Source organism: Osmerus eperlanus, chromosome 4, assembly GCF_963692335.1.
Source record: "Osmerus eperlanus chromosome 4, fOsmEpe2.1, whole genome shotgun sequence".
In the NCBI taxonomy this organism is placed as follows: Eukaryota; Metazoa; Chordata; class Actinopteri; order Osmeriformes; family Osmeridae; genus Osmerus; species Osmerus eperlanus.
The window spans coordinates 19587647-19608220 of NC_085021.1; the positions used below are offsets into that span (position 1 = coordinate 19587647).

General features: G+C 49.8%; 1 protein-coding gene across 1 annotated transcript; it reads right to left on the reverse strand.

Moving 5' to 3' along the window:
- Window positions 1-7453: 7453 nt before the first annotated feature.
- Window positions 7454-13774, reverse strand: LOC134019580 (laminin subunit alpha-5-like). The gene is made up of 3 exons (XM_062460543.1): window positions 13203-13774; window positions 10695-10847; window positions 7454-7465 (listed from the first exon to the last, which is right to left on the reverse strand). Exons 1-3 carry the CDS (start codon window positions 13491-13493, stop codon window positions 7454-7456), a joined length of 456 nt encoding a protein of 151 aa, XP_062316527.1. The 5' UTR covers window positions 13494-13774.
- Between the last annotated feature and the right edge of the window lie 6800 nt (window positions 13775-20574).

The window sequence follows — 20574 nt, forward strand, 5'->3', positions numbered from 1 at the left end:
GGCTGAGGTTGTTCTGGTCTGTCAGAACCATCTCAGACGTTTCCTGATGACAGAGAGGAACCCTGACAGAGAGAAATCCATTCAGACACATACTGCTGAGCGGACTAGTCAGGGCAAGAGCAGGGGCCAGGGTGAGGAGAGGAGAGGAAGGGTAAGGAGAGGTGAGGAGAGGAGAGGAGGGGTGAGGAGAGGGGAGGAGAGGAGGGGTGAGGAGAGGGGAGGAGAGGAGGGGTGAGGAGAGGTGTTGAGGAGGGGTGAGGAGAGGTGAGGAGAGGCGAGGAAGGGAGGGGAGGGGGAGGGGAGGAGAAGGAGACGAGAGGGGAAAGCAATGCCTCATGGAATAAATTATGACTTGTCACTGAGAGATGAGGCAGAGCAGGAGAACAGATGAGAAAAAGGGGGGGAGAGAGGGAAGGCGGAAGGGGAGGGTTCAAATGAGGCCCAAGAGAGATTTGAGGAGAAGAGGGTGTACAAGAGGCCCGCACTGAAAGATGTGGTACACACACATACACACACACCTGACGGAGACTAAAGGAGCCAGAGGAGAAGCAACTCTAAGCTCACATGTCAGATAACACGCATATCCACACACACACACACACACATCTCTATCACTCAGTCTCAAGTGTGGAAACAGGCCCGGTGCAGGACTGTGCTCCGCTTCCTGAGGAGCCTGTGGAGGCACACCGTCTCAGGTGTGTGTGTGTGTGTGTGTTTTGTTAGGGTAATTACAAGGCTCTGTGGATGCTGATTATAACAGCTCAGTACAATAACAGCTGCCAGCTCCAGAGGTATGAGACTAGGAAAGGTATGTGTGTGTCCAGAATTAGGGGATTTAGGAATTCCTAAAGGAATTACTCTCACCTCCTCTCTTGTTCCTGTCTTCTCTAAGGCCCCCCCCCCCCCCCCCCCCCAGCCTCAGGAACACTAGCTTTGGGATCCTTCTATGGTGTGTGTGTGTGTGTGTGTGTGTGTGTGTGTGTGTGCCTTCCAGATGCTCTACTGTCTAATTAGATAGTGTTCTATCTGTCTCCCTGGCTGTGTTATCTGTGGCCTGGACCATCTGGCTCCCGTCTCACACACACGTACAAGCACACTTGTTTTCTCTCAAAAACTTTTATGCATTTCTCAATATGGGAACATATATAATCCCAGAGAATAACTCATCTTCTCATTAGCTGCAATGGAAAGACTATCAATTGAGAGGACGAAAGAAGAAACATTGAGGGAGAGATGAAGAGAGGCAGAGGGAGAGGCAGAGGCAGATGGAGAGGCAGAGGGAGAGGCAGAGAGAGAGGCAGAGGCAGATGGAGAGGCAGAGGCAGAGGGAGAGGCAGAGAGAGAGGCAGAGGGAGAGGCAGAGGGAGATGCAGAGGGAGAGAGCGAAGAGGAGTGCGGTGTCCATGAAGGTCTTGTGTGGGTGAGTTCCTCTCTCCCCCCTGAGGAATCTTAACGAGGCATCTAATCACCAAACACAACACGCTGACCTTCTGACACACACACACACACACACACACACACATGATGGTACAGCACCAACAGCCCAGACCAGACCCAGCCAAACCAGACCGAACCAGACCGAACCAGACCAGAGCACACAAGCACATACAACACACTCTGCTGACACGCACACATCCTCACACACTCACTCTCTCTCACACATATGCATAAACCAACAATTCCGAAGCAAGCGCAGACACTCACAAATACACACCAGTTACCATTTTACACCCCCTCCCCCCCTTCCCTCACCCCCACACACACCCACACCCCACACACCACTCCCCTGGAGCATATCGTCGTCATACTGTGAAGGGATTTCATGAGGACTTTTCTGTCAGGCGTATCCAATGAACACCCACAGCCCCCCCCCCCCCCAGGCCTAATCCAGCCCCATCAGAGGCTTGTTAGAGCAACTAGTCAGCCACTTAAAGACCTCTGAGAGCAAAACAACAGCTCGTGCTCAGCCAATCGGAACTCCTTTGTGTGCCGTTCTAAGACGCTTGGAGGGGAGGAGGTTCTAGAACAGAACGGTGTTTACACCTGAAGGACACCATCCCTTTAATGGACAGCAACGTAGGAACAACGAACAGGGTTCTCTTCAGCTTCGATAGAACCGTCCATACACCATTAGAGGCTAATGGAGGTGGAGAGATGGGGGAGGGGTGGCAATGCACCTTTTCCAGTACATGTGACCCAGACTCACAGCTTCGTTATTGGGTCAAGAACATCAGTCAGAGCTCAACGGCTCCATGTTCAAGCTTCATCTGTGGGAAAGATCTCTTTGTTGACACGGTACACTATGACAGCCTGAAAAAAAGACTCCCTGCATGTCCCTGTGTCTGGAAACGGTCGCTGTGTGTGATGCTGTTTACAAGGACTATAATGGGCATGCTCCACGGCGAGACAGTTTGACCCCTGACCTGTCTGCTCCTCAGCTCCCGCCCCACAAGCCCCTCCCACCACCCACCCCCAAAACACACACACACACCTCCCCACCCACCCCAGTCCTATTCTCAGGTTTATGACTTAACGATGGGAAAACACACAGTCCGTTTGGCTCTCGTCTCTTCCCCTGTCATCCTCCCCTCTCTCTCTCTCTCTCTCTCTCTCTCTCTCTCTCTCTCTCTCTCTCTCTCTCTCTCTCTCTCTCTCTCTCTCTCTCTCTCTCTCTCTCTCTCTCTCCTCTCTCTCTCTCTCTCTCTCTCTCTCTCTCTCTCTCTCTCTCTCTCTCTCTCTCTCTCTCTCTCTCTCTCTCTCTCTCTCTCTCTCTCTCTGTCTCTCTCTGTCTCTCTCTGTCTCTCTCTCTCTCTCTCTCCACCCCTCTTCCTGCTCCTTTTCGCGTCTCAAGCCTCAAACACAGGCCCAGGCCCAGGCCCCAGACCCGGCCCTCTTCCCACACCCAGGCCCCAGGCTCCACCGTAGGGCCCACAGCCTTTGAGGGAAGGAGGCTGATAAGGCTGTAGTTATGCTCCCCTGTACACGTCCCAGCAGCTCTACCCTCCCCTCCCCTGTTCAACCCAGGACGTCCATTGATGAAAGAAAGACAGGCAGAGAGCTCAAACAACAGCCTGAGCTCATGTTGACCTGGCAAAAACCAATATTTGCCATCACATTAACTAAAACCTCCACCTTCTTTCTTTACTCCTCCTTTCTTCTCCTTCCCCAACACTAATTTGATCCCCCCATCCTTCATGTTCACATTCCCAGGTGTCTCTCTATTCCGAGGGGGAAAACGACTGACGTGTAGGAGTTCCAGCGAACACGGAATGCAGAGCGAGGCCAACTGTCAACACGGCAGCCATTTTGAATAGGACACAAGGCCAGAGTGTATGAGTTGAGAGACAAATGGAGATACTGTACATCGACTGTTCCTCCATGCACTCTGGGCCCCATCTGATACTCTCGCTGTCTCATCACACAGCGTGGTCAAGGAAGGGGATAAGAGAACACTTAGAGGGTCAGACTGTATTTTTGTCAAGTCTCCTCCCTTTCTCCGCAGAATGAAGTCATTGTTTGATTATTATGGGATGCATTAGCATCAGGCTATTCCTAGCATGGGTGGGATGTAAAGTGGAGCCCGGGAAGATGACTGTGTCATCTGTGTGTGTGTGTGTGTGTTGTCCAAGAGGAGAGCAGAGGAGAAGTCTCCACAAGCACTGAGGAGCACGAAGACATTACTCCTAAAACACAACCTCCGCTTCTTCTCCCTCCCTCCCTCCCTCCCTCCCTCCCTCCCTCTCTCTCTCTCTATCTGCACAGGGAGTGGTGGAAACTCAATGTGACCCTGAAGCTGTGTCACGTCTCACGATAAGAGAAAATAGAAAACCACAGACAGAGAGGAGAGAGATAAAGCTTGAGGGTAAAAGTGCAAGGGTGTTACTGCTGTCGGTCCACTGTGTGTGTGTGTGTGTGTGTGTAGTCGGAGGCCCACAGGTTCAGAGGAAGAAAAAGCCTGTTGACCCTTGACCTTAGGCAGCTTCAGCGGAGACCAGTCGGGTGTGACCAGGCGCGCGCACACACACACCACAGCAGGAGCAGGGTTATGGGAGACCCCCCCCCCAGGTCAGCCCTTGTGAAGGGAGGGCTTGAGAACAGAGAGGAGGGTCAACATTGAGGAAGTGAGCAGGAGAATGCAACAGGTCTATCAATGACCGGTGATTGCTCTGCTCTTAGGCTAAAGACACCCCACACAAACACACATGCATCCACATAACACATGCACAAAAACACACACAAAGCACACACCAACACAAGCTCATGTAGGACAGCAGAGTTTGACCATTTGACATATGTAAGTACATACTTTAAAATGACCACTAGACACTGAACAATTCAATAAAGCTACACACAAACACACACGTCCACAAAATGTGCTTTTGACATTTCAATCAAAGTAAGAACATGACTGGACTCTTCTTGCCCTTTTCCCAGCAGGAAGCCTTCTTTTCCTTCCTCTACCCTCTCTGACCCCTTTCACTCTCTCTCTCTCTCTCTCTCTCTCTCTCTCTCTCAGTCAGTTCAGTTCAAAGGGCTTTATTGGCATGAAAACAACAATTGTTCATATTGCCAAAGCAACGGTAGAATTACAGAAATATTAATCAATGTAAATCATGGCCTTATATATACTTATATTTCACACACTCACATACAGAGACACACACGGCAGTTTAACATATACAGTGTATCTACACCACACAGGTGTACAACTTGTATCCATGTTATTATTATTCAAGTTGGTATATTATTAATGTTTGCCAAATAATCGGTATAAATAAGTAAGTCTCTCTCTCTCTCTCTCTCTCTCTCTCTCTCTCTCTCTCTCCTCTCTCTCTCTCTCTCTCTCTCTCTCTCTCTCTCTCTCTCTCTCTCTCTCTCTCTCTCTCTCTCTCTCTCTCTCTCTCTCTCTCTCTCTCTCTCTCTCTCTCTCTCTCTCTCTCTCTCTCTCCCTTCCTCTCTCTGCCCTCCTCTTTTCCTCTCTGATTCACTCCCTCTCTCCTCCAGGCCTCCAGGAGAGAACCATGAGCTTGGATGGGATTCAGAAGGACAGGTGGAGACAGGGAGAGACAGAGGACAGGAGGAGGGAGAGAGAGGAGGGAAGGAGAGAGGCCAGGAGGAGGGAGAGAGAGGAGGGAAGGAGAGGCCAGGAGGAGGGAGGAGAGAAGGGATAGAGGAGGAGTGGGATGACAGGGGCAATGATGGAGGAGAGACCATTCAGCAGGATGGTAGGGAACGACAGATCGATCATGTGACCTGACTGGTCCTTCCCTGGGTCAGGGTCCCTGCTGTTCCTCAAGTGTCTAGAAGTCTAGCCATTGTCTGAACACACACCACACAAAACTGGGGAAATCAAGGCTTTGGGAGACCAAACAGTTACTAAATGCGGTCCTTTTGTAAGAGCATTTTCATGGAAGTTTTAATGTAAGGGGTACTTGAATACATCACCACGGCAACACCAGGCCTGCTGCCCACCAGAGAAAACACCCTCAGAAATAGCTCAGGCCCATATCTGACCAGCCTGCTCTCCTCCCTCCCTCCCTCCCTCCCTCCCTCCTCCAGTACATCATCATCATCCAGGCTTTGCTGTCTCTCTCTCTCCTCTAGTTAACAGGAGGTCTTCCTTTCATGTCTCCCCTTTCCCTCTCTCACCGCCCCACCCCCCCCCCCTCCCCTCCCCTTCCCTTCCCTGTCAGACATCCAGGACGCTAGCTCTCCTATTAAGGACAGGCAACATTTCTGTCTTCTTTTCGGTTTCCCCACCTCCCCACCTCTCTCCCTCCTCTTCTCTCTCCCTCCCTCATGCATTTTGTCTCTCTTTCTGTGTTATGCTACGTTTCCCTCACTCCTCTCTCCCTCTGTGTCCTTATTCCTGGGCACTTAATGTGTGTGTGTGTGTCAGAGTGTGTGATTTATGTATGACATCATGTAGAGGAGTAGACAGCTATCAGACAACTTCTCTTCCAACAAAGTGAGACAGAGAGAGGGGAGAAGACTAAATGGCAGACTGAGAGAGATGACGGGATAGAGATCCAGAGATGAAAGGTGGTGGGTAGACATGTACGCCACAACACTGACTCAGAGGGAAAAGAAAGAGAGATAGAGAGATAGTTCCAGAGAAGTTGTGACCACATAGTGGGAATAAATTACTACTTAAAGGGAGGGGAGAGCGCTAGACAGAAAAAGAAAGAGGGGGAGACAGAGATGTATGAGTCAACAGAGTTGTCCCTCATGTATCCTACTTTTCCAACACGATCCTGTCATTCTCCTCTACAGTACTGTCTTTGTAGGCCTTCTACTCCAAGAAGGAGAGAAAAAGAGAGAGAAAGACAGAGAGAGAGAACTACAGATATATATAAAGATAGGATGACACACACACACACACACACACACAGTCTCCATGTGATTCCTGGTCACTGTCTGTTGAGCAGCAGAGCCTGTCCTCTCTGCTGTAATGCCCTGGCCATCTGACCTGGCCCACAGTGTGGAGATATACATATATATGTGTGTATGTATATGTGTGAATATATATATATATATATACACACACAGTAATGGGAGTGCATCAATAGCAGGATGTGTGTAGTTCCGACCAGGGTTGGGTGCGCGTTGGCGCTGTGCCCGCTGCTACACATGGCGCACAATGCTGCCACTTCAACAGAGTGTGACTGAGAGGGGTGTTCTGGGCCCGGGCGATGGGGGCAATGGGGAGGGGGGGCGCTGGAGGAAACCATCACCACGGTAACCTCAACTAGCCCCTGTTAGTGAGCCCCCACCCACCCACCCTCCTCCTCCCTGTCCTGTTACAGAGTTCTCAGTTTGCTGCAACAGTTGACCCGCAGCTCTCGGGCTCATTCATTGTATCTTCCTCTCTCTCTCTCACTTTCTCTCACATACCCCCTGCCCTCCCCCATCCCCTCCACACCTCCTACCCTCATCCCCCCTCTCTCCCTCTCCCTCACCTTCCCTTCTCCACCCCTCACCCCCCTCTCTCTCTCCCTAACCTCCCCTCCTCTCTCATGCAACTGTGTGCAGCTAAAACAAACAGAGAGATAGAGACAGAGAGATAAAGTGGATGAGCGATGCTGAGGTAAGTTGTGGAGCATTTCTGAAGGTCGACCCTTCTGAGATATGATCCATCAACACTGGCCAGGCAGCATCAGGGTAGATAGTCAGACTGGTAGAAAAGAGAAATGTCTGCTGGAGGCCTAACTACCCTGAGCCACTGCAGGTGGGAGGTTGGAACCTTCAGTTCACAACTTCCAACACATCTGAATTCCATCTCAAGGTTCTATTTATGCAGTTCTATCAACATTAACAGTATTTATTTTTTAGTAAGTTATCTCTACATTCTTGAAAGTGTTTTCCCCCCCAAACAAAACTGTGATGACTACCTCTTCTACAGTTCCACGCACGAGTCTAGGGCAGAGGTTGGAGTAGAGGCTTGGATACTGGGCTAGGAGAAAGCCTAGAAGGAAGGACCAAGAGGCCAGGGATACGAGCAAGGGGGCTAGGAAGAGAGGATAGGATACTAGGGAGTGAGGCCAGGAGGTGCGGGATTGGGGCTAGGAGGCTAGGTAGCAAGGCTAGGAGGCTAGTTAGAGGGGCTAGGAGGCTAGTGAGGGAGGCTAGGGAGAGAGACTAGGAGGCTATGGATAAAAGGGGAGGGGGAGAGGGCGGAAGCTAGTCTACCTGAGCAGGTTGAGACGGAGATCAGGTTAACTAACATTCCAATCTCTCTCTCTCGTACCCTCTGGGGGCCTGCAAGACCCCACTGTCACACACACGCACACACAAACTCCTATCTTAAAGAGACAGTTCTCTAGAACTGCATTGCAAGGCAGTCCATGCAAGGTAGTCCAGGGTTATTTGGTCTCCTCTCCTGTCCTTCTGAAAGACCCTGCTCTCCTTCGTGTTCTCCATGCGTCTGGCATTCTTGGTGACACTAAAGCACTCATGGATATAAAACACCCAGAGACAAGAGAACGTCTGTCAGACGACAGTGAGGAAGGGGAGAGGAGGGAGGAAGAGAGGAGAGGAGGGAGGAAGAGAGGAGAGGAGGGAGGAAGAGACGAGAGGAGGGAGGAAGAGAGGAGAGGAGAGGAGGGAGGAAGAGAGGAGAGGAGGGAGGGAGGAAGAGAGGAGACGAGAGGAGGGAGGAAGAGAGGAGAGGAGGGAGGAAGAGAGGAGGAAGAGAGGAGAGGAGGGAGGAAGAGAGGAGAGGAGGGAGGAAGAGAGGAGAGGAGAGGAGGGAGGGAGGAAGAGAGGAGAGGAGGGAGGAAGAGAGGAGAGGAGGAAGAGGAGGGAGGAAGAGAGGAGAGGAGGGAGGAAGTGAGGAGGGAGGAAGAGAAGAGAGGAGGAAGAGAGGAGAGGAGAGGAGGAAGAGAGGAGAGGAGGGAGGAAGAGAGGAGAGGAGGGAGGAAGAGAGGAGAGGGGAGGCATTAGCCGTGATCTGTGTGAAAAGAGGGACCGTTCCCCTTTCTCCTCCTCAGCAGTTAGAGTAAACACACCGGCGCTAACACTAACAGGTCTAAATCTGCTGAGACACACCGCTAACACAGCCTAACACAGCCTAACACCGTCTAACACAGCCTACCACCACCTAACACCGCCTAACACAGCCTAACACCACCTAACACCACCTAACACAGCCTACCACCACCTAACACAGCCTACCACCACCTAACACCGCCTAACACAGCCTAACACCACCTAACACAGCCTAACACCACCTAACACAGCCTAACACAGCCTACCACCACCTAACACAGCCTAACACAGCCTAACACAGCCTAACACCACCTAACACAGCCTAACACAGCCTAACACAGCCTACCACCACCTAAAACACAGCCTAACACAGCCTAACACCACCTAACACAGCCTAACACCGCCTAACACAGCCTAACACAGCCTAACACCGTCTAACACAGCCTACCACCACCTAACACAGCCTAACACCACCTAACACCACCTAACACAGCCTAACACTGCCTAACACTGCCTAACACCACCTAACACAGCCTAACACAGCCTAACACCACCTAACACAGCCTAACACCGCCTAACACAGCCTAACACTGCCTAACACCACCTAACACAGCCTACCACCACCTAACACAGCCTACCACCACCTAACACCGCCTAACACCACCTAACACCACCTAACACCACCTAACACCGCCTAACACCACCTAACACCGCCTAACACCACCTAACACCGCCTAACACCACCTAACACAGCCTACCACCACCTAACACTGCCTAACACCACCTAACACCACCTAACACCACCTAACACCGCCTAACACCACCTAACACTGCCTAACACCACCTAACACCACCTAACACCACCTAACACCGCCTAACACCACCTAACACTGCCTAACACCACCTAACACCACCTAACACCACCTAACACCGCCTAACACCACCTAACACAGCCTACCACCACCTAACACTGCCTAACACCACCTAACACCACCTAACACCACCTAACACCGCCTAACACCACCTAACACCACCTAACACCACCTAACACCGCCTAACACCACCTAACACCACCTAACACCGCCTAACACCACCTAACACAGCTGGCTTCACCTTAACAGCCAGGCACCACACCCTGAACCCAGCAGGGCAGCTCCCAGGGAGAAGGGGAAGAGACCCCCTCCTCAGGTGTTCCACACTGCTAAAAACATACTGACGTCAGCAGCTCCAAATGATCTCTGTGCTTCTCTTTGCTTTTCCTTTCTTTTTTAAGACCAGAGACAAAAGCTCAGTGTGTGTAAAACTGAACCTGAAACCTTGACAGTGATTCTAAAGATGTTGTCGTCGTTCTGCTCTCCAGAACGTTCTACCTGGAATTTTTAAATACGTAAACCTGACACTCCAGAGCAGAGCCAGGAGGCCTGTCGGGTAGACCAGGATCTGTCTCACCCACAGAACAAGAGTGTGTGAGCTGGATCAGGTAGCAGCAGGTACAGCACAGTACACAGACAACACAATGACACGGCCAGACACAGCCAGCCAGGGTGGGAGGAGTGTGTGTGTGTGTGTGTGTGTGTGTGTAGGAGGGGTGTGTGTGTGTGTGTACGAGGGGTGTGTGTGTGTGCGTAGGAGGGGTGTGTGTGTGTGTGTAGGAGGGGTGTGTGTGTGGGGTGTGTGTGTGTGTGTGTGAGTGTGCGTGTGTGTGTACGAGGGGTGTGTGTGTGTGCGTAGGAGGGGTGTGTGTGTGTGTGTGTAGGAGGGGTGTGTGTGTGGGGTGTGTGTGTGTATATGAGTGTGCGTGTGTGTGTGTACGAGGGGTGTGTGTGTGTGTAGAAGGGGTGTGTGTGTGTGTGTGTGTAGGAGGAGTGTGTGTGTGTGTGTAGGAGGGGTGTGTGTGTGTGCGTAGGAGGGGTGTGTGTGTGTGTGTGTGTAGGAGGGGTGTGTATGTGTGTGTGTGTGTGTGTGTAGGAGGGGTGTGTATGTGTGTGTGTGTGTAGGAGGGGTGTGTGTGTGTGTGTATGTGTGTGTGTAGGAGGGGTGTGTGTGTGTGTGTGTGTGTAGGAGGGGTGTGTATGTGTGTGTGTGTGTAGGAGGGGTGTGTATGTGTGTGTAGGAGGGGTGTGTATGTGTGTGTGTGTAGGAGGGGTGTGTATGTGTGTGTGTGTAGGAGGGGTGTGTGTGTGTGTGTGTGGGGGGGGGGGGCTCACCTGTCCCAGGTCCAGGGTGACGTTGACCTCGTTGTACTCGGTGCTCCGGGAGAGGGGCGGGCTCTGCCACCAGCGCTCTGTCCCGTCTATGGCATTGGTGATGGGGTGGGCGCGGTCACTGTCCCCCATGGCACAGATGTCACAGTACTGGCCCTGAGGGACACACACACACACACACACACACACAGACACACCCCACAGTGTGTCAGACAACAGATTGTCAATTATCGCCACAGACACTCAGGTTACACTGCATCCATGCAATGCACAGATTTAAAGAGATATCACACTCATATTTTACACACAATTATACTCAATCTCAACATACACGTGTCGACTTTACCCAGACCCTATTTGTCAAATAGCAGGGGTTTCCCAATGTTTATCTTACTCTTTTAACACACATATCCTTATCATTTAACTGACAGTGTAAAGTGGACTTAACATGTCTCTTTAAACGGCAGGGAGAAAAGATTCCTTCAGTAACCTTGAGGTTCACAAGATCGTTTCACTCTCGCAGGAAAAATGAGTGTGGTTTATGTAGGCTTAACCTGAACAAGGGGACAGGTTCAGAAACCCAACGCCAGGGGCAACAGAGGTCAGACGTCACTCCCACTTCTTTACCTCTCTCTCTCTCTCTCTCTCTTTCTATCTGTCACACACACTCTCTCTCTCTCTCTTCCTATCTGTCACACACTCTCTTCCTCTCACTCTAACCCTCTCTCTTTCTTCCTTTTTCAGTTTCTTTCTCCCCCCCCACCCATTCCCCCCTCTCTCTATACCAACCTCTCTCTTTTTTCTCCCTCTCTCTGAGGCCACCTTGAAGTCAGGATAAAGACTCCTGACCTTTGCCTCCCTTCCCTACTCAGGGGTGTTTGCTAGCTTGGTGAGCTCAAGGAGCGCCCTCAACTCACAGCACAAAGACAAGGAATGTACCGACGAGAGACCCTTTCCTGTGTGCCGGCTGCTGTTCCGCTGTTGATCGTGCACTTTGGTTAATGATGTGTTTTATCTCGCCACTATTAATATCGGATCAACGGTCAACAGGCCTCCGTAATCTTTCGCAAAGAAAGAGCTGTGCTTTGACAATGGTCGGGGAAGCTAATAAGTATTGAAGGGTCGGTAATTAGTAATTGAGTAATGAGTACTGAGAAGTAAACAGTGTAGTTTCTCGGTCAATAAAATCTGATTGGATCAGAGAGGCCTCCACAGTCTGCCCTCTCTCCAGACCCCAGCCAGGCCTGGCGAGCAGAGGCCAGAGCGAGCGATCGCACACCACCTGCTCCTCCATGTAATCTCTCCTTCCTTCCTTCTCTCTCTCTTTACATGAAATCCATACATCAACGGCATGTCATCCAGCCATGTCCACAGAGAGAGGGGGAGGTGAGGTGACGTCATGGTGAGACCAGGGAGAAGTCTGGCCTGGAGAGGAGGCTGTCGAAGAACTTGTACAGGAGAGAGGGAGTGAAGGATGGAGGCCGGAGGGAGGAAAGGAGGTCGGGTCCTAGCTAAAACTCCTCTACTTCACTCCTCTCCACCCTGCTGTTTTTAATTAATGATAACACACACACGCATGTCTGTCAGGCAATAAAAGGGATTAGGGAGACCCAACTGTGGTGTGTGTCTGCACATGTGTGTGAACATGTGTGTGTGTGTGTGTGTGCTTTTGTGAGTTGAAATCGAATTTCAATTGTCCATCCATAGTCGTTCAGCTCTCTCCACAGCAACTTTGCTTGATCACCATGGCAGCAAAATTGACTGCACACACACCCCATGAGGGCTGAGGTTTATGTGGTCTATTCTAATCACGCGTAATTGGTTTTCTCCATCTTAGGAGGTTAAAGTGTTTCTTTGATTACTTTTAATTTCCGCTTTGCTAGCTACATGGTATGCCAATGTTAAGACTACTGTCAGGCAAGAATATGCTTACACACGTTTCTGTAAAGTTGTAATAGTGGATTTTGATTATTCATGTAGGCCTACGTTGTCTACTTTTTCCAGATACTTCTCACCCGCTGCCTGTGTCACACACTCCAGTCCCCCTCCACTGCCAGCCGCGCTCGAGGTCATGTCCCACCTCTGGTCCCACAGAATGCCTGACATTCCTCAGTGGAAAATCCCTCATGAAATGTAGCTTTGGAACCAACATTTTACTATTTTACAATGTTTGCACATTTCACTAACTTGCCAACAAGCACCGTCGTGCCCCGCCGTGGGAACTATAACCTCCATTTTTCTTTCTCAGTAACCCATGGTCTAGTAAAAACTACGTAGGCTTACAACCCTGTAATACCCTACTGTCAAAACTAAGGTGCACGCACTGCACTGCACGGGTCAGTCGTTTCGTGGAATGCGGGGACAGGTGGGCCAGAATCCGCCGGCTGTTTAGAACTGCAAGCGTCAGAATTTGGCAATCTAAAATATTCACAATATATATTTTTTATCACAACATAAATAGCATAGACCACGATTAACAGCCTGAGATATACCCAGACAGAGATTACCCACCTGGATGGTTTGACTCGGTTCTCCGAAAACGGGCCCCCCAACCAGTTTGCAGTACAAATCCTGTATCGTCCTTGTGTTGTCCTCCCCGCAGGTTGCGGTGGCGGTGATTTTTGTGCCTTCAGCCAAGTTGAAGTATGGAGGGTGTAAGCTGTAACCGTTGACACCATTAGTCGGGAGCTCCTGTGCTGATACACAGCACATCAGTGGTAGGAGCAGAAACAGGCTAATAACAGCCCATGTGCGGCTGTCGCCAGCCGGGAACAACGTCCCCAACACCGGTTCCCTCGCCATCGTCACCTGTGCTCTACGGCTTGATGAGCGACTGCAAAACAACGGCTGAAAAACTACAGTAAAGTTTCTAAATCAATGACGAAAAAAGCCTGCCTTTGCCAATGATCAATATTACTTATTAGCATTTAAAGTTTAGCCGTCCAAATCGCAACATGTAAAGTTTAAAAAGGAAAGTTAACTCCGAGTCATTGCGTGGGGAGCAGAGCGGTGCGCTTAGCTGAGGTTGCTCGCTCTCTCTCTCTCTCGCTCTCTCTCTCGCTCGACCGGGCACCTAATCAGCGCTGGTGCAGCTCGAGCTGTGTTCTCTCCACCTCCCTCTCGGCCTGTGTGGCTGAAACAGGGGAGCTTAGAGCGTGAGGGGTACTGGCTCAGAAGCGCAGACGGCCAACCAAATGATGCGGCGGTAATCACAGACTATCTAGTCTACTACACTCTCAAGGCCCTCTCCCTTCCTCTTTCCAAAACACGTCTTCAGAAGTATAGCCAACCATATAGCGGACTCTGAACAAGGCAGAAGAGTGAATTCGGTTAATCATTAAAACGACCATCTACAAAACGGTCAGAATTAGCAGAGGGGAATGGAACTGTCCAATTCACAATAACTGACCGAAAATTCCACCTCTGGTCTGAATTATGTACTTCATCTGATCCCCGAAATACATGTTATCATCAAACTGTCCTGATGCAACAGTTTTAAAGTGGCAGTAGGATCTTTATAACTGTAGCCCACCAAGTTTGGATTGAACCCTCATCCTCATTTCTCATCCTTCCTTGAGAAATCACTGATATGATGTGACTGGGTGGGTGACATGTGAATAGAGCAGCGTTAAAGATCACACATCGCATCCTATAACTTTCAAGGATGGTTCTGTAGTGTTCTGGAACTGCTTAAATGTAGTTTCTGGAAACGAGGGCTGTCCAGTCGCCAGCCACGACCATATATCAGACTGACAGGAAGACGAGACAGGGAGTTGGAGACAATCTTCCTTCCTGGGCTGATAGTGGACACCCTACCCGTGGCCTGCTGTCCAGACACAACTCCTGTAGCTCCTAACTTCTACTTTAACTTTTTGTATTTTATAAATTTAGCAGCGACTTTTACGCAAAGCCACAAACAAAGAGTGCATAAAGTACATCTGGTAATCAAAGACCAGAAGTAGACAGTTCTAACAGTATTTCAGTTGTTACTTTTCTTCTGGCTCCTAAATCCTCCTCCCTAGAGGCAGTTATGTAGATCAGATGCACTGTGTTGCTGTGAGGGAGCGACAGACCAGCTGGCTTAACTAAATCCTCTCAAACGGACAGAAGTATCCAGAGTCTCTGGGGATGGTCTAAAGACAGCCAAGTGGTACCTTCACCCCCTGTGTGTGTGTATTCCAACCCCAGGAGAGAGAAGTTAGGGCACCCCCCCCCCCCCCCTCTCTCTCTCTCTCTCTCTCTCTCTCTCTCTCTCTCTCTCTCTCTCTCTCTCTCTCTCTCTCTCTCTCTCTCTTCTTTCGTTCCATCACCCTCTGTAATCTCCTCTCTCTTTCTGTGAGCTGTCACTTTCTCCTACCAGCTTTTGTGTTAATCCCTATGTGCGTTTGTGTGTGTGTGTTTGTGTGTGCATGTATGTATGTGTGTGTTAGACAGTGTGATGAGCAGTGACAGAGACAGTCCCCTACTCAGTATTCTGTCCTGACACCATCACTAAAGGAGGCTCACAGTAAGTACGGACACCCAGTGTGTCTAGACCAGCCTATACTGGTTGACAATATATGGATCATCAACGAGCTAACACACACCTAACAGAGATGGCTGTTTTCTTCTCTCTTCCAGAAATATCCCTGAAAAACATCCACTCTCTTTCACTTTCAGATCCCACTGAATAGCTCGACGTAAACCACCGCACAACCTACTGTAAACGCTCAATAGATCAATAAGAATGTCTTCCAAAGTCCCGCGGGGTTCAGAGGTGAGGGGTGAGTGACTGGCAGACTCAGGTCTTGTCACGGCTCAGTCATGCTGAGCTGTAATATCCACATGCTCCACATTCCAGCCGCTCTCAGGAGCCCAGGGCTCTGTCCGCACCCTCCCAGGCATCCTGCCTCTCTCCCTCCCTTCAGGGAATCCATCCTGATTGGGCAGGTGCTGATCCTCAAACCTTGTCTCATCAGATTAAGGATGCCACGAGGAGAAGGAATGAAGGAGTAAAGGAAGGAAGGTATTCATTATGTATTTTACTTGATTTGTGGACGAAACAGACATTTGACCATGCAGTAATAGCATCAGACGCACGCATAACGTATGTAGAAGCGAGCCTGTGTTTGTGTGTACATGTTTTGCCATAACGCTAAATCAGTGGGAGAGACAAAATCCCATATAATAAAAATAACAAGGGGAAAACAGTGTCATATTGAGAGGCCATGTTTGCACAGTTCAGACCAGGAATAGGGCCTCTCCCAGACTCTCTCTCTCTCTCTGTTTTCATCTCTCCCCCCATCTTAATTTAAGATCTGTATATGTTTAGTGTTTTGCATCTCCCTGCCACAGTAAATTCCGTGTTTGTATAACATACATGGTGAATAAACCGAATTCTGATTCTGATCTGTCTCTCTTTCTTGGAATGTGTTCACTGAGAGCATTGTGGGCTCTGGGAGCCTGAAGGTGCTTACAGTGCTGCTCTCCTGGGAACAGGGTCTCCCAGCAGGGGTCCAGGTGTGTCTCGTCCGGGACAGAGTTGGTCCACTTGGAGGCACGAGAACATCAGACAGCTGGAGAAAAGTCATGGAGTAGATGTTGTGTGACACAAAACAATAGTGACAGCTATTTAAAACAATAAGCTTTTCCAGCAACTAAATTAAGCCTTACAATAAAGTTGTTTGGTTGTTATGCTAGTTGACTGAAAGTGACTGGAGAATTCAAGTGTGTGCGCACTGCGGAAGCGCTGTCCAGATCCTCACACACTCCGTCTGCCATACACATGTTGACCTCTGACCCTGGTCCTCTGCGGAGCATCACAGCAAACTGCCAGAGGTCAGCGGCCTGGTCGACCTAGGAAGTCTGGAGTCAATGTGTTAATACTACACAGCCTTCATTCACTGATAAACAACAGAATTCCAGCCTGGGGGTGGGGGCAGGGCAGGAGTGGGGAGGGGGGGGGCAGGAGTGGGGAGGGGGGGGCAGGGCAGGAGTGGGGAGGGGGGGGGCAGGGCAGGAGTGGGGAGGGGGCAGGGCAGGAGTGGGGAGGGGGCAGGGCAGGAGTGGGGAGGGGGGGGGCAGGGCAGGAGTGGGGAGGGGGGGGGGGGCAGGGCAGGAGTGGGGAGGGGGCAGGGCAGGTCTGCCTACACATGGATGAAGAAGTGTCATCAGTCTGTCACAATTAACAGTTTAGAGAGTCCAATTTTAAGAGAGGGGGACGACAGAGAAGACAGGAAGAGGAAAAGAAAGGTATGTAGAAGATCACCCACCAAACGGAGATGAGAAGCTGGAGAGAAACATACTCTCTGGATCAAACCCTGTGTGTCTGAGGCCAGATTAACTTCCTGATCGTCAAGGAGCTTCTTGTGAAGCAAAGAATAAGCCACATGTCGTCTTGGTAACAAGCCTAACAACAGCCCTCCGTTCAGAGCCTGCAGTCCACGGTGAGAGTACAAACCCTTGTAATAGAGTCAGTGTTTGAGACGTGTGTGTTGGTGTGACTGCGCAGACAAGCTGGCAACTGTTGGAGACAACAACAGTCTAGAAGATTCTCTGATAAGACTTGGATAAGCCACAAACACACACTCTCTGTCTCTCTCCCACAGACACACACACAAATAACACACACACACACACATGGACGCACTCTCTCACACACACTTTTTCGCTCACACACACACAGACACACACACACACTTTCTCTCTCACACACACACGTACGCAGACGCACACTCTCACACGCACTCTCTTTTACACTCACACATTCTGTTCTGCTTCCCTCAAAGTTCCTCCGTGGTTGGCATGTCTCTAAACAGAGAGCCAGGGGCCCAGGTTACGAGGAGAGGCAGCAGGCATGCTGTGAGGCAGTGCAGCTGGAGGGAAACACGACAACCAGCAAACACACCATACCCATGATGAGAGGGTGGCAGGGAAAATACAGGAAGACAGAACATTAGAGTTAAAAAAGAGAGGTTCACGTACGAGTGTAGCAAAAGTAGACCCTAGGAGAGAAAATAAGCACCCCCCCCCCCCACACACACGGCACTCATCAGCTGCACTGTGTGCCCACCTGTCTCACCTGTGTCATCCGCCCATCTGTCAGGCTGCCTTCTGCCTCCTCACAAAGGCCTTGTGATGTCATCACCAGGCACCCCTCAACACCTCTCACTTAACCTGGGTCTGTGTCAACGACAGACAGCCCCTAGTCTACTTTAGCCTAGACCCAGTGCCGACCAGTCCTGTGTCGTCCTAGTTGAACCTGGCCTCTACCCACTGAAAGTCACATGACTTTGTCTACAGCATGTACAGATACAAAGAAAAGGAAACCTCTGCCTGTTGAATGGAGTGAAATTAAATCAGATAGAGAGATGCCAAAGATGGCTTTCCCCAGTATGTTGCAGTATCTTTCACTGACAGAGAAGACACACACACACACTCTGACACCCAAACAGACTTATACATCATGATTCATCTTATTTGTCTGTCTGGCCCCTCTCTAACCACCATCATACCTACGCAGACCTCCTCTCCTGTAGATCCTCCAGCAGATAGCACAGGCCGGTACACTGCTGCTGCATTGTGGGTACAGATGTGTTTGAAGTACCTAAGAGGGGATGTTTGGAAGAGGGGGGAGGGGGTTGGGTGAGGGGGACGTGTTTGAAACTGACAGCCGAGGCAGGTAGCTACACGTCCTCTCCTCTGCCACTCAACCACTCCATTCCACACATACAGAACACTCCTGGTGGCCCCCTTTTCTTTGGTTCCTTTTCTTTCTCTCCCTTTTGTGGAACTCACCTGCTTTGAAGTCCTGTTTTTCTCGTGAAAGAGAATGACAAAGAAGGCTAAGCTCACAAAGCAAGAACAAGTAGAGAGAGAGCGAGAGGGAAAGGCAGAAAGAGAGAACTGAAGAGCAATGAAGGTTAAGAAAAAGAGAGTGCAGTCTTGCAGGAGGCTTTATAAAACCTGCAACATCTCAGGCATACAGGCCAAACATCTAATCTAGATATTCTTACTATTCTAAACAGACAGGAGGAATACTTGAGAAAAGTGTGCCTTAGCAATGTGGAGGCCTTGCTGAGGGAGCGTAGAGGGTTTGTAAGATCCAGAGTGGAAGTCTTTTTGTACTGGGCCCTCAGTACCTCTCCTCTCTCCACAATGAGGCCCTCCAGAATCTCTCCCTCTCCATTCAAGCCCTGTGTTCCCATGGAAAACAGGCCCTCATCAGACTAAAACAACCCCAAACAGGCAGCCAAAAACAGACAGCCAATCACAGATACACAACGTAAAAACAAGCAGTCAAGCACAAACAGACAAAAAACTCAAAACAAAACAACAAAAGCAGCCAATAAAAGCTGTTTAACTCAAATAAATGACCAGCCGGTTTTTGTGCATGTACACGAGCCAAACCTTCCTCAATCATGAGGATATTGTCTCTTTATATGGATATCCATGGATCTGAACTTATATCAAAGGTAGGCTACGGCGTGTCCGCTTACTACCTTTACCAGAGACAGAGCTTCCATTGTTACCTGAGGGGTGGCTGTCCAGCCCTCCACTCAGAGCCCTGGAAGGTATGTGGGGTCCAGGTGGGGTGGGGAAATACTGAGGAACACTAGTATGGTGGCCCCCTGGGATCAAAACGTACTGAAGGTCTGGAGCCTAGACTGTGTGGAGGGAACGCACTTTGAAACAGTTTATAGGTCAAAGGTCCCTACTATCCCAGAACCATTTCAAAGTCGATGGGGAATTATGGTATTACATTATTACGGCCAGTTTGTCAAACTGCTGGCTGCAGGACGGGTGACATCATCCTGCTCGCCTGTTGTCGTTTCTACAACCCTGTCAAGCAGCAACTTACAACCACAGAGCTCTGCACCAGAGCACTGTAATCAGGATGTGGAGTGATGAGAGGTGTTGAGAGTCAGTCACACAGACCACTCTTCTGGGAGGGTTAATGAGGGTGCTCAGTGATGTTAAGAGGTGATCACACCGAGACCTCTGATCTGGAGGAGAAAAGGGGGAGGAAGATGAGTGAGGAGGGAGCAATGAGTACTGGTCAGGCTGCTCTCTGTCTGCCTGCCCACCTGGGAAAGAAATGAGGTACGAGGGCAGGGGGAGTTTGAGAGGTAACGGGAGAAAGAGCAGTACTGTGCTTGCCAGAGCAATGTGAAAGAGGGGTATAGAGGATTATGAAAGAGATGAGAATCTGTGAAAAACCTCCACTCAGTTAAGATGCACTTACAGACAGCTGTCATTAGCTGAGGATGCCATGATGCCTCAGAGCCACTCTGGGTCTCACTGATCACTGAGTGTTCAAACACTGATGACTATGTATGTACTCAGTCCCTGTCATCTACAGACAATGTTAGTCTGCGCTGTGAGAATTACCCAAAACCAGATGTTCCTGCGGAGGAAACCAGCCCCACAGGACCAGATTACTAGCATTAGTCTCTATATGCGTTCTATGGACCTGTTTAGCAAAAATAGTAACTTTTTAAATCCTTAAGCATCCATTTATGCTGCGATTTGTGATCCTGCACTGCCACCTAGTGGTGACAATAACACACTACTCAGATGAACAAGGAATGCCCCAATTTTAATGCTTGGGATAAACAAAATATGCCAAACCTTTCAAATCAGAGTACTATATTTGGGGCAGCAAACAGCCATGGGGTTTTATACTTCTCAAGACTCAGAACATGAATGGCATTTGGCTGCTTCAAGTTTCTGAAACATTCAGCAGCCAGCTCAGATGATTTAGGCATAAGAGGAATATCTTTTAATTAGAACAGTTAAGACCTAGAAGTCTTTCGTTGTCTATCAAGTTAACTCAAACACAACAAAGAGCTTTGATTCAAAATATGAAAAAGCAATCCAATAAAAAAGGAAACCAAGAACATCA